The sequence below is a fragment of the Salmo salar genome, chromosome ssa15, assembly GCF_905237065.1.
Source record: "Salmo salar chromosome ssa15, Ssal_v3.1, whole genome shotgun sequence".
Classification (NCBI taxonomy): Eukaryota; Metazoa; Chordata; class Actinopteri; order Salmoniformes; family Salmonidae; genus Salmo; species Salmo salar.
In genome coordinates, this window is record NC_059456.1 from 28,026,669 (window position 1) to 28,040,697 (window position 14,029).

A 14,029-nucleotide genomic window follows, 5' to 3' on the forward strand; every position below is an offset into this window, starting at 1 on the left:
CCTAACAAAACATGTCATAAAAGTATGAATCAATTGCGCAGGCCAAAATGTAAATATATATTTTACTTTTCCGTAATGAATTCTCAACACACAAGACAAACCATAAGATAAATAAATGTTGCCTTACTCGAACAAGCAGTTTATCTGCAAAAGCGCAAACAATGCATACCAAACAGTGTCTTGCAGTAGAGCTCAGCGTTCTACAGGACGGACATGGAGAAACCATATCCAGGGTCATGTCCATTAGGCAAATGTAAGAAAACTGAAACGGGGTGGGCCTAACTGGACCAAAAAACTAAAATGATTTAAGTTGTCCGTTGCAAAGCGTTAAAAAAAAAAAACTGTTGCGTGCCTTAATGACCCAATGCTTAGTGTTGACATCACAGCGGTTTAGCTCTTTGGCGCTGCTTGCCTGACTTCCTCCCTGACTTGCTCTGAGGTGTCACTAGTCTCCCCCTCCTCTTCAGTCACTCCGGTCCCCTCCTCCTCTTGGGCCACGGTGACCACAGTCTTCCCCCTGGCGTGACCTCCCTCTACTTTCTGGAAGGCCAGGGGCACCTGGGAGAACAGGAACGTGGCCTCCACCACTGGAAGGATCTAAGGAATGACAACACCGAGTGTCTGTACACACATGAACAGTAAAAACACAAACCACCAATGAACAACCACCACAAGGAAATGCCCTAGGACTAAATGTGTAACTAAAACCAATGAAATGACTTGCTTGTTTTTGCAGCGAGCTGTGTGTATGGACCTCAACCAACCAAACTAATACATACTGCAGGAGAACCCTAAACACATTAGTAATCTATGAATACATTCAACCACCCATGCGCAAATCATCTCCAAATGAATGCACAAACGTCAACAACAAAAACAACGAGGGAGGGCTAGTGTTAAAAATGTGATGAGGAAGGACAATCCTGTGCCCCCGTCCCACCACCCAACATGTTATTCTCGTCTGCGTCTCGTCATTAACAATGAATGGACCGGCTACTGCCGTCACAGTGAGAGACTGTGGAGACATATATTTTTTACCTTTTATTAGAAAACGAAGTAGTGAGTCACAAATATGTAAAATGGAGGTCACAAATGTTGTCAAATGTCACATTCACAAAAGCATATATTTGATCACTTGTGTTTGCAAAGAAAGAAATATGTTTGTAAAATGTTGTTTTAACCAGAAAAAACCTGTCTTGCATTTATTTGTTATTTATTTTTGTTAATGATGACTCATTTGCTTTTGGATCATAACATATGTTGGTGAAACTATATGGGCATATTTATAGTCTGATATTTAAAAGTTGCATCTTCTGTTTGTGACTCACAACTAATATATTTTAAACATTTTGATAGATTTCTATCTCCATACTGACAGGGATTGGGGTGTGTGTGAGGTATGTCTGTGTGAATGGATTCCTGCCACCAGCACGGCACGCCCGCTCCCCAAAATGCCATGCTGTCCGTATAATCCCTGGGACAAAGGGGTATGGATTACACCCGTGACTGGGGGGGCACTTTAGCGAATGGCTGCTCAGCACTGTCGGAAACCCATTCACTGTTCAAATCTGACTCATAGCCAACCACGCACCGACACAGGGGAACGCCCACACACAAAGACAGAGGGGGACTCTGAATATAGGACAATGCTTGGAATCTGTGGCATGTATAGACCCACCTACCTGGCTAATTTCCATCTGTAGAAATGAATTACTGTAGGATGTTATAGACTAGAGAATGCAGTGGCAGTACCTTTCCGGCATCCACCAGCTGGCTGACCTCGTCCAGCGCCGGGCCGTCTGGAGCATAGAACCCCCAGCGGTAGAACACTCCGTTACACATGTTCTGAGAGGGAAAAATCTGAACGTCAAGATACTATCCAACTTCAATTCTATATTGTCCCCAAAGGCCATAAACATACAGAAAACCGACCAGGGACTAAATATGAACAGCAAGCACAAACGCTGATGAAATGACCTTGATAATGACTGTTTGGTAGCACCATGTACTGTATTGGACACATCCTATACAACACTGCATAGTCACATAATAATGCTAAGTTAACACGTGGTGGCATTATACTATGTGTCTCCAGAAATAAGTGAATGTGCTAGCCTGGTCCCAGGTCTGTACTATTATCTCAACACCTTGTTATGCCCAACATGTCAAGTCATTGTCATGACAAGGATATGACATGATGATGGCACAAACAGATCTCGGAACAGGCTATGAAAGTGCCACTTGTGCTCCTGACTAGTAAGGCTACGTTTGCCCACTAGAGGTCCCCATTTGGCTGTACTCTCAGGTACTGTGTCCAGCTCCAGCCCTAGTCCCAGTCTCCGTCCGTCAGTCCGTCCGTCCGTCTAGTGTGACTCATGCTTCAGCCCTGCAGTCGCCCGATATGGCCAGCCAGCTGCTCACCCAGACAATAGGGCCCTGAGCCAGAGGCTTGGCAGGAAACATATACACATACAGGCATTTAGTGATTTGAGTGCCTAAAAACTGCCGTTTCAGCAGCCCCCCACCCCAGTGTGTGTAACTCACAGACAGACAGTCTAGTGACTATTGTAACTCACTGCCAGAGTCATTGTCCTTGCCTACCAGGCTTGTGCTATGTAGTCCTCCCGAACAGCAAAGTCCCCTAAACTGTAATCTGTCGTGGGCAGACTACTTAAACCTGAATGGTGCTATAGATCAGTCTTTATACTATGGGCACTGATAGCCAACAAACAGCAATAGTTCCAGTGCTTAAGCTTATTTGGACCAACCACGATTTCACAGCTGTTCGTATCTTTCGAATTTCGGAAGGGGATATTCGGCCCATAGACTTGCCCGCAAAGAGAGAGGGTGGAGCTCCTCGTTCTAACATCTCTTCTCTTAACATGTCGGGACACTGAACTTAATCTAGCAGCTGACCAATTACGCAAAACTTTAGTTCTGGGTTAACCAAGATTACCTAAGAATTAGCTCCACCCTGTTCCAGACCATCCATCCATTTAGTTCAGCTCCGCCCTGTTCCAGACCATCCATCCATTTAGTTCAGCTCCACCCTGTTCCAGACCATCCATCCATTTAGTTCAGCTCCACCCTGTTCCTAACCATTCATCCATTTAGTTCAGCTCCGCCCTGTTCCTAACCATCCATCCATTTAGTTCAGCCCCACCCTGTTCCTAACCATCCATCCATTTAGTTCAGCTCCACCCTGTTCCTAACCATCCATCCATTTAGTTCAGCTCCACCCTGTTCCAGACCATCCATCCATTTAGTTCAGCTCCACCCTGTTCCTAACCATCCATCCATTTAGTTCAGCTCCACCCTGTTCCTAAGCATCCATCCATTTAGTTCAGCTCCACCCTGTTCCTAACCATCCATCCATTTAGTTCAGCTCCACCCTGTTCCTAAGCATCCATCCATTTAGTTCAGCTCCACCCTGTTCCTAACCATCCATCCATTTAGTTCAGCCTCACCCTGTTCCTAACCATCCATCCATTTAGTTCAGCTCCACCCTGTTCCTAACCCTCCATCCATCCATTTAGTTCAGCTCCACCCTGTTCCTAACCATCCATCCATTTAGTTCAGCTCCACCCTGTTCCTAACCATCCATCCATTTAGTTCAGCTCCACCCTGTTCCTAAGCATCCATCCATTTAGTTCAGCTCCACCCTGTTCCAGACCATCCATCCATTTAGTTCAGCTCCACCCTGTTCCAGACCATCCATCCATTTAGTTAGCTCCACCCTGTTCCTAACCCTCCATCCATCCATTTAGTTCAGCTCCACCCTGTTCCTAACCATCCATCCATTTAGTTCAGCTCCACCCTGTTCCTAACCATCCATCCATTTAGTTCAGCTCCACCCTGTTCCTAACCATCCATCCATTTAGTTCAGCTCCACCCTGTTCCTAACCATCCATCCATTTAGTTCAGCTCCACCCTGTTCCAGACCATCCATCCATTTAGTTCAGCTCCACCCTGTTCCAGACCATCCATCCATTTAGTTAGCTCCACCCTGTTCCTAACCCTCCATCCATCCATTTAGTTCAGCTCCACCCTGTTCCTAACCATCCATCCATTTAGTTCAGCTCCACCCTGTTCCTAACCATCCATCCATTTAGTTCAGCTCCACCCTGTTCCTAACCATCCATCCATTTAGTTCAGCTCCACCCTGTTCCTAACCATCCATCCATTTAGTTCAGCTCCACCCTGTTCCTAACCCTCCATCCATTTAGTTCAGCTCCACCCTGTTCCTAACCCTCCATCCATCCATTTAGTTCAGCTCCACCCTGTTCCTAACCATCCATCCATCCATTTAGTTCAGCTCCACCCTGTTCCTAACCATCCATCCATTTAGTTCAGCTCCACCCTGTTCCTGACCATCCATCCATTTAGTTCAGCTCCACCCTGTTCCAGACCATCCATCCATTTAGTTCAGCTCCACCCTGTTCCTAACCATCCATCCATTTAGTTCAGCTCCACCCTGTTCCAGACCATCCATCCATTTAGTTCAGCTCCACCCTGTTCCAGACCATCCATCCATTTAGTTCAGCTCCACCCTGTTCCAGACCATCCATCCATTTAGTTCAGCTCCACCCTGTTCCTAACCATCGATCCATTTAGTTCAGCTCCACCCTGTTCCTAACCATCCATCCATTTAGTTCAGCTCCACCCTGTTCCTAACCCTCCATCCATCCATTTAGTTCAGCTCCACCCTGTTCCTAACCATCCATCCATCCATTTAGTTCAGCTCCACCCTGTTCCTAACCCTCCATCCATCCATTTAGTTCAGCTCCACCCTGTTCCTAACCCTCCATCCATCCATTTAGTTCAGCTCCACCCTGTTCCTAACCATCCATCCATTTAGTTCAGCTCCACCCTGTTCCTAACCATCCATCCATTTAGTTCAGCTCCACCCTGTTCCTAACCATCCATCCATTTAGTTCAGCTCCACCCTGTTCCTAACCATCCATCCATTTAGTTCAGCTCCACCCTGTTCCTAACCATTCATCCATTTAGTTCAGCTCTACCCTGTTCCTAACCATCCATCCATTTAGTTCAGCTCCACCACACCCAGGCTATTACACATGAACTCCAAACAGCCCAGCTGCATGTAATACACACACACAAAGACAAACACACAAAGACAAACACACACTCACAGAGAGAGACACACACTCACAGAGAGAGAGACACACACTCACAGAGAGAGAGACACACACTCACAGAGAGAGAGACACACACTCACAGAGAGAGAGACACACACTCACAGAGAGAGAGAGACACCTGCACACAGAAAGAGAGAGAGAGACACACACACATATACACAAACGGGTGAATTCCTCCAGTGTAATTTCTTCTTCATGAAATCGTTTAGAACAGTGACACCCTGCAGGGTTATTTGCACTGATTAAGCACAAACCATATTGAAGTTATGAGTTTTAGGCCATATGGCCTGGACCTATCTCTATTTGTTTTCTAACTTATGGACGAATCACAATATACAGTACCAGTCAAAAGTTTGGACACACCTACTCATTCAAGGGTTTTTCTTTATTTTACTATTTTCTACATTGTAGAATGATAGAGAAGACATCAAAACTATATGGAATAATGTAGTAACCAAAAGAAAAGTGTTCAACAAATCAAAATACATTTTATATTTGAGGTTCTTCAAAGTAGCCACCCTTTGCCTTGATGACAGCTTTGCACACTCTTGGTATTCTCTCTACCAGCTTCAACTGGATTGCTTTTCCAACGGTCTTGAAGGAGTTCCCACATATGCTGAGCACTTGTGGGCTGCTTTTCCTTCACTCTGCGGTCCAACTCATCCCAAACCATCTCAATTGGGTTGAGGTCGGGTGATTGTGGAGGCTAGGTCATCTGATGCAGCACTCCAATACTCTCCTTGTCCAAATAGCCCTTACACAGCCTGGAGGTGTGTTGGGTCATTGTCCTGTTGAAAAACAAATGATAGTCCCACTAAGCACAAACCAGATGGGATGGCGTATCGCTGCAGAATGCTGTGGTAGCCATGCTGTTAAGTGTGCCTTGAATTCTAAATAAATCACAGACAGCGTCACCAGCAAAGCACCCCCACACCATAACACCTCCTCCTCCATGCTTCACAGTGGGAACCACACATGCAGAGATCCTCCATTCACGTACTCTGCGTCTCATAAAGACACAGCGGTCGGGTCCAAAAGTTTCTCATTTGGACTCATCAGACCAAAAGGACAGATTTCCACTGGTCTAATGTCCATTGCTTGTGTTTCTTGGCCCAAGCAAGTCTCTTCTTATTATTGGTGTCCTTTAGTAGTGGTTTCTTTGTAGCAATTCAACCATGAAGGCCTGATTCACGCAGTCTCCTCTGAACAGTTGATGTTGAGATGTGTCTGTTACTTGATGGTTTTTGCGACTGCACTTGAAATGTTCCATATTGACTGACCTTCATGTCTTTAAGTAATGATGGACTGTTGTTTCCCTTTGCTTATTTGAGCTGTTCTTGCCATAATATGGACTTGGTCTTTCACCAAATAGGGCTATCTTCTGTATACCACCCCTACCTTGTCACAACACAACTGATTGGCTCAAACACATTAAGAAGGAAAGAAATTCCACAAATTAACTTTTAACAAGGCACACCTGTTAATTGAAATGCATTCCAAGTGACTACCTCATGAAGTTGGTTGAGAGAATGCCAAGAGTGTGCAAAGTTGTCATCAAGGAAATGGGTGGCTACTTTGAAGAATCTAAAATCTAAAATATATTTATTTAGTAGTTTTGATGTCTTCACTATTATTCTGAAATGTAGAAAATAGTAAAAATAAAGAAAAACCCTGGAATGAGTCGGTGTGTCCAAACTTTTGACTGGTACTGTATATCTCAATTTTTTTAAATGTTTTTTCTAAATAAGCTTTGTTATACAATTAAAGGTCAAATCCACTGCATTTAAAACAGTCAACTTATTTAATGAATTCAGAGCTTGTGTAATTATACTGAGGCTGAACATATGCCTTCCACAACCATAAGACCCACTTGTAATTTAATTATTTTATCAAAATAGTTGTACCTGCTTTATTTTCTTCTATAATCACTAATCTGGCATTCAGGTCTGTTTTTATAAAAATGTACTTTTTGTTACAAATGTAACCAGAACCATGCATAATGCACATTCACTAATAATGTAGCAGCCATTCTAGAAAATGATCACTGGTCTCAAACAATCTCTCAAGCACAAGCCCACGTGCTAGTTAGTAGCCAGCTAACATTTATATTTCTAGTTTAGCCAACTTGGATCTAGGTATAATTTCATTAGCTCTGAATTCAGCTAACAAGATAGAACAGTTGAATTGTTATGAACACACTCTTCTGTCCATCTCCAACTGTTTGAACAGCATGCTAGCCTGTCCACTTCGTTCAGATGTTGAAATCAAGTGGCCTACCTTATTTCTGAGCAGATGAAACATAAACAGGGTTTCATTAGAAAGGTTCATTTCTCCTCTATTACAGTAAAATCATTTCTCCATGTGTTGTGGTGTCCACATGACCCATTCCTTTGGACCAAACCTCAAATGCAAATAGAGAGTTGAAACCGTTTGTCAGAGAGGAAGAAGAGATCTCTCATCTTTGTTGTGTGTGGCAGGGTTAGGGGCTTGGGAGAAAGAGGCGAAGCGAGAGGTGCCACTCTCGCCAAAATCTGTCCAAAATAAGCCCAATGCGATTTTATGAAGTTAAGCTTTTCGTCTGCCTTGCCACCTTTGGGACAACGACTCCCATTGTTAGGGCGGAGACATGAGCATCTAGTCATTATATACAGATCTCTGGTGTAAATGTACACAGCACAGAAGGAGTGAATGAGACCAAAAAGACATGAGAACAAGATGACAAACGCTCATAAAAACAAAAATATAAGTCACAGGCCATGGTTGAATCAGTCACATGGTGCCAACGGCCCCACCGTGGCCAAACTAAGGGCTTTCACTTATCCATTTTTCACACTATTGTAAAGCATTGGCACAGATTTTATTTTTTACATTGTCTTTTCCAGCATGGTTCTAGCAACTATGTTTAATGTGTAAGCTGGCCAGCACAGCTCAGTGGTGTGAAAAGGCCCCTGTAACCCCCACCCTGACAGAGGGGCGGGGTCGGTTGGTTTAGTCAAGTTACAATAAAGGCTTTTTAAAACTTTGACATGAGAGTGCATTGATATTTTAGGAAGTTTTGCCACGCGTATGTAACGGAGGTGAATCGGTCTCAAGCTCTCGTGATGAGGTAGCCCTACCAGCGACTTGGTCGAATGGTTAAGACGTTTGTTTCGTTTGACGTTTGACCTCATCCGTGACACGTATACATTGTTCACACTGCCGGCATCAACTTGTTTCGCTAGCTTACCGTGATGGCCTTCTGGTGCAGGTTGAGTCCTGAGTAGACGGCTCCCTCCAGCAAGCCCATGGAGTCGATGTTAAGCAGGAAGGGGGTGACCAGGGTCACGTATTTGGCCCCTGACCAGGGCTTTAGCAGGCCCAGGGCCCACTGCTCCGTTTCCCCACCCACATTGTCCAGGATCACGTCGAACCTGAGGGGGAACACAGGGACAGGGGTTATAATGAAAAGGTCTAACACAGTATCATGCCAACCTGAGACATTGTATTGACTCGGGTACTTTCTTTCACTGTGTTCAGTCCAGCACGGTTCCAACTAAGATGGAGGATGTGTAACCAGGTCAGCGCAGTACAGTTCTGCTTGATTCACTAGTGTAAACATGGTAAGAGAGAGCATGAGAGAGAGAGAGCGAGACAGAAAGAGAACGGGAGAGAATCCGATCCACAACACTCAAGATGGTCTATACCTTCATGCTATTCAATAGACAAATATAGAAGTCAACCTGAAGATAAACTGAGATGTCTAGCCAAGCCTAAGGGATTGAAGTGTGTCTTCACTCAACCACTGAGACAAGGTTAACAGGGTTTATTCTGATCAACCCCCCCCCAATGGAGAGCATTTAGTCTCCCACTCTAGTACTTGAGCCATGTTGCCATGGAAACCAGGAATTGAATCAGTGAGCAGGTATGCCAAATCAACCTTGCACAGCTGCGTGGGTGGGTAATGTTGTTTATGACGTTGGCCAGGGAGAGGGGTCGGTGGGGAAAGTGGTATTCGAGTGGGAACGTGATTGTATGTCATTAGATTGGACCTTGGCAGCTAGCTACTCTCATGATGTCTCAGAAATATGTTAACAAATCAGATCTAGAGGAGAATCTCAATGGATAAAATAGGGTTTATTTAAGATACATGATCTCTTTGAGGCACTCATTATCTTCTAGTGTTGTGGCCCTGTCTCAGTGGACACATCACGGGGTTGTAAAAAGTGTTTTAAACATTCCTTGATACACACACTTTTACATTATTCCAACTAATAAAACCCACTTTTCCAGCAGTCCCAGCTCCGTGGCCATGTCTCCCGCCGTGTAGTCCACCACTTCATCCGCCCCCAGACCCCTCACCAGTCCCTCGGCATTGTGGGAGCAGGTCACTGTCACGTGGGCGCCCCAGGCCTTCAGCAGCTACAGAGGAAACAGACACTTAGTGAGAGAGACACCTCTCTGTGTGGGTGTGTGTTGATGTGTGTATACTCTTTATCACTGCACAAGGTCAACCAACCACTGGTGCTGGTGTGAGGTGAGTCTTCAGTGTTGGTGCTATGAGCTGCTGGTCATCCCTGAAAGGTCCTTACCTGGATGGAGAACGTTCCAACACCACCTGAGGCTCCGGTGATAAGAACTCTGCGAGAGAGAGAGACAGGGTGGGGGAGAGAGAGAGAGACAGGGTGGGGGGCAGAGGGAGCGAGAGAGGGGGAGAGAGAGAGAGACAGGGTGGGGGAGAGAGAGAGAGACAGGGTGGGGCAGAGAGAGAGAGACAGGGTGGGGGAGAGAGATTAGACATGAGGTCAGGATTCAAAGAGAGAAGATGATCAATTTATGTTCAGTGTAGCACATATAGCAGACATAGTATCGCTGGCTGCTTAGCCGAGCGCCAGAGTGAGCATCATGCAGCAGTGACGTCATCCTGCGTGACACTTAAAGTAAAGTCACTCTTGCTCAAACCAAGACCATGGTTTTTGGTATAGTGATTGGTTAGAATGCTGCTTCAGAAGTGCGAAGTGTTGGTCTAGGGTTTGTGGCCAAAGTGGAACAGGGTGGGGACCTACCGTCACAGAGCAGGAGCGATGTCTGGGAGAGAGTGAATTTGGTTATGTATGGATGAGTGTGTACTTGCCGTTTGTTAGTGCAGTTGTTTCTGCACAGGCCGCCCGCGTTGACCAGGGCAGACAGGGCCGTGGCAGCCACGTACGGGATGGACGCCGCCTCCTTGTGACTCAGCGACCTTGGCTTGTGGGAGACCTGAGGTGGGAGGGCACACAAATACCATTTTTTTTTATTCATACAAGGACACACACACACACACTAGAAGGACATACAGTAGGCACAAACTCTCACACACATCTGTCCGTGCTTAACTGTTACTCTTCCCTCCCTTTACCCTTTCTTTTGTTTCAGGCAACGATGGGAAAGCCAAACGACTGGAGTTGCTGCGAGGACAGGACAGCAGGACAACAGGATAGCAGGACACCAGGATAGCATGCTGAGAAGTGCCAAACTAATGATGCACCCCCCCCTGGCTAGCCTAACTGCTGCTTTCACTGGCTCATGGAACCAGTTGTACTGTGAGTCTTAATTAATTATGCACACTTTGCAATATGATTATATGATTACATAATAATAGACTTGCACCTCATCCAAGTTCATTTTACACGTTTTCTCAGTTGAAGCAAGGGTTCGTAGAAAGCGATGCCCCCTGGTACTTTCATTTGTTAGAAAACAGAGCCATTAAAATAAGCTAATATTCTCCTCTATAACAGAGCCATTCAAATCTGAAAGAAGCCCATGTTCTTTTCTATTCAGCAGACGACTGAACACCAAGAGGGTGGTCTGTCTTACAAAGACTAAGATATTTCATGAAACAATTCAGTTTCTACATGTATAATGGGATAACACAATGAATGAAAACCTGTTTGGAAAACAATTCATAATAACAACAATAAATGCCATTTAGTAGGCGCTTTTATCCAAAGCGACTTAGTGTCACGCGTGCATTCATTTTCTGTACGGTTGGTCCCGGGAATCAAACCCACTATCCTGGCGTCGGAGGGGACATGCTCTACTAGCTGAGAACCACCCTATGCCATTGCATTAATAAAATGTACATGTAGCATACACAGTAATACACAGTCATAGTAGAATTACCTCATACTCTGTCAGATTCACCATCTCTGCCAGGCTGCCCTGCTTCCATGGAGGGATGGCCGCCCACACCTGCGAAGAAAAAAAAACACACAAAATAATATATATATATATATATATATATATTTCAAACATTATATATTTTTAACACATTAGTTATTTACAATAACATCATAATGCATACAAAAAACAACACCGAAGTCCTCTAAAAACAAAATCAAACTTGTTACAATAAGCAGACAGGCAACCACCAGACAGTTGGAACGTTTGGACTAGACAAGTTTCTGCACACCACCTGCAGCCCGGCGGAGACTCAGCAGAGGAGGTAGCCGGCCAAGCCACAACCACTAGGGATGGAAAAATACATTCTAAGGGTATCTCTATGTAATCCTACTTGATAAACAAGGTATCAGATAATGAGTGTGACAAGTGTGGAAGAAAAAACAACAACACCCGTTTCATTCCTGCCAACAATGCAAATAATTTACCAGTAGGTAAAAAGTATGGCCAGGTGCGTTTTCATTCGATCAGCAAAATGGCTGTTCTCTTAAATGTCACAGGAAGGCACTGTGCATGCCATCCCGACCCAGCATGGTTGTGTTCAGTAAACACCAAATGAAGGAACCCGAGTAAAAACTGGAGACAACTTGGACTTGTTCAATAACAAATGTCCATTTTCATTTTCCGTTGCAAAACGTTTTGCTACGGTCGGCACTAATGACTGTTACTAGGCCACATTAGAGCTGCTCAACTACGTACCTCATCTCCTGGTTTGAAATGGGTCACTCCCGACCCACAATCCACCACCACGCCAGAGACATCCCGACCCAGTATGATGGGAAACTCGCCGCCATTCTGACCCAAAGACACCGGGTCCCGTCTCAGCTTCAGAAGATTTGACCCATACCCACCTGAGAAATATAAACAGACAGACAGATTAGTAAAACAATTGTGATATAGATTCAAAATTACTCCCATGACAGCTAATGCATTACAACTGACTGAAGTCCCATAATCTTGGTTTATAAGGAAATATGACCATGAGCATATTGACATTACAGACTTATAGATACGTACTCCTCATGGATATGTCGAGAGGGTTGAGGCTTGCGGCTTGGACCTGAATTAAGACCTCACTTGCTGAGTTGACACTGGGAGCTGTGGCATCTTCAGTGAACCTCAGTACCCCATTGTTGCCATACTCGTCAATCACCCAAGCTGGCATGCTGGACCGCAATCTCGAAGAGGAGCTGAGATTTCTTCCGATGCAGCATATGATGTTCACAGAACTAGCCATCTTTGTAGTTAAAGCAAGTGCTCTTGCATGGGGCAAAAATAGCTGCCGGCAGCACGCCATGACTTTGACAGAGCCCATATCAAATGTTATTATCCACCTCCTGAAATGTCTATCAAATCAACTGTGTAGAAAAGTATAAATGGCTTCATGCACTGTCTAATGTTAGGGCTACATGTCAATAGTACGATAATTATGAATGTCAGCGTTGAGGTGACATGTAGTTATTTATTAAACTTACACGCTCATAGAAATACCTTAAAGCTTTAATGAATTATCATGAATATACGAGAGTATTACCCGAAATTATGCACGAACGAAAATCCCAAAATATCTTTATCTTGATAACTAAAATCAATAAGTTACATGACGTGCCCCTGGTACAAAACTTACACAACATTCGCTTCCTACTCTGTGCTCTCAGTTACCGCTGACCTCATTCTTCTTCGTGTAGTTTTCCGGCAGCCTATATCCTTTGTTGTGTATTGCTGCCGTTAACAGGTCGGAGTGTGAATTGCACATTTCCTTCACAGAGCCGAAAAGTAACAAAACATTTAGTATGCAAAGAGAGAAAAAGGAAGAAGAAAAAGAAGTGAGGCTCCACTCCCAACCTCCCACTCCCTTCCCAACCTACCTAACATGTCTCCCTCCAGCCACCACTGAACTAGGCTAATAGAACTCGCCAGCTTGTAGTCCTAAAACCCGCAAATTAGTTACCTCTGGTTCCTTCAGCAATCCCTATGGGGAAAATAAATGGGGAAAGATGAGGGTTTTGGGAAAAACACAGAAAAAAATGTCCAATGTCATCACAGGTTTAGGATAACTTCTATGTTTTGTTCTATGATAGTATCAGTCAGTTAACATGACCTTTAGGAATTATGACCTTAATGTGATTTTTGTGCTTTTTATTACATAAAAAAGGTGACGTTAGCTGATGAAGATTATGTCATAAAACAAAACGTATCTCCTAAACCTGTGTTTACCACAGACCCTATTTTCAGCAGTTATCCAAAAAACCCTACAAAAACTATTATTTCCCTATAGGCTTAGTCCACCGAATCAATGCTGGAGTTATTGCCTACAAAAAGGCTGCATTACTGTTTCTCTCTAGTGTGCCAAATCTTTGTGTCAGCCAGGAATAATCTGCTTGATAAAATGGTGTGAGGGACAGATCAGTAACTTTGGCTTGCTGTGTTGATTTGTTTGTAGTGTTTGTTTCTCTTAGCATATGTTTGCATAATCGATCACCTGAGTCTTTGGAGCTTTATACCAGGGTTAGGGTCAATTCTAAATTGAGTTGAGAAATTGCTCTTTAATTCCAATTCAATTCTTGAATTTGAATTTAATAAAAATTGGCCACAGAATTTGAATTGAATTTGAGTTAAAGGAAGTAGAATTTAATCCAATGAAAGTCAAATGGCTTATTTATTCTACACATCAC

At 44.1% G+C, this 14,029-nt stretch overlaps 1 protein-coding gene across 2 annotated transcripts; it reads right to left on the bottom strand.

The window, feature by feature from the left end:
- Nucleotides 1-48: 48 nt before the first annotated feature.
- On the bottom strand, nt 49-13,036 carry LOC106571168 (reticulon-4-interacting protein 1 homolog, mitochondrial). 2 transcript variants are annotated; one of them, XM_014143920.2, is made up of 9 exons: nt 12,372-13,034; nt 12,054-12,205; nt 11,298-11,366; nt 10,270-10,394; nt 9,728-9,776; nt 9,421-9,557; nt 8,386-8,569; nt 1,753-1,845; nt 49-597 (listed from the first exon to the last, which is right to left on the bottom strand). In XM_014143920.2, exons 1-9 carry the CDS (start codon nt 12,667-12,669, stop codon nt 391-393), a joined length of 1,314 nt encoding a protein of 437 aa, XP_013999395.1. In that variant the 5' UTR covers nt 12,670-13,034; the 3' UTR covers nt 49-390. The 2 variants fall into 2 exon arrangements, with proteins under 2 accessions (XP_013999395.1, XP_045551550.1); XM_045695594.1 differs by lacking the exon at nt 1,753-1,845 and having other exon boundaries at nt 12,372-13,036.
- Nucleotides 13,037-14,029: the final 993 nt, after the last annotated feature.

Coding starts and splice junctions, on each gene's coding strand:
- LOC106571168 (XM_014143920.2), bottom strand. CDS start 12,669: ATGGGCTCTGTCAAAGTCATGGCGTGCTGCCGGCAGCTATTTTTGCCC. Junction 12,206..12,371: donor TCTCGACATATCCATGAGGA/GTACGTATCTAT, acceptor TATATTTCTCAG/GTGGGTATGGGTCAAATCTT. Junction 1,846..8,385: donor TGCACCAGAAGGCCATCACG/GTAAGCTAGCGA, acceptor TTTCCCTCTCAG/AACATGTGTAACGGAGTGTT.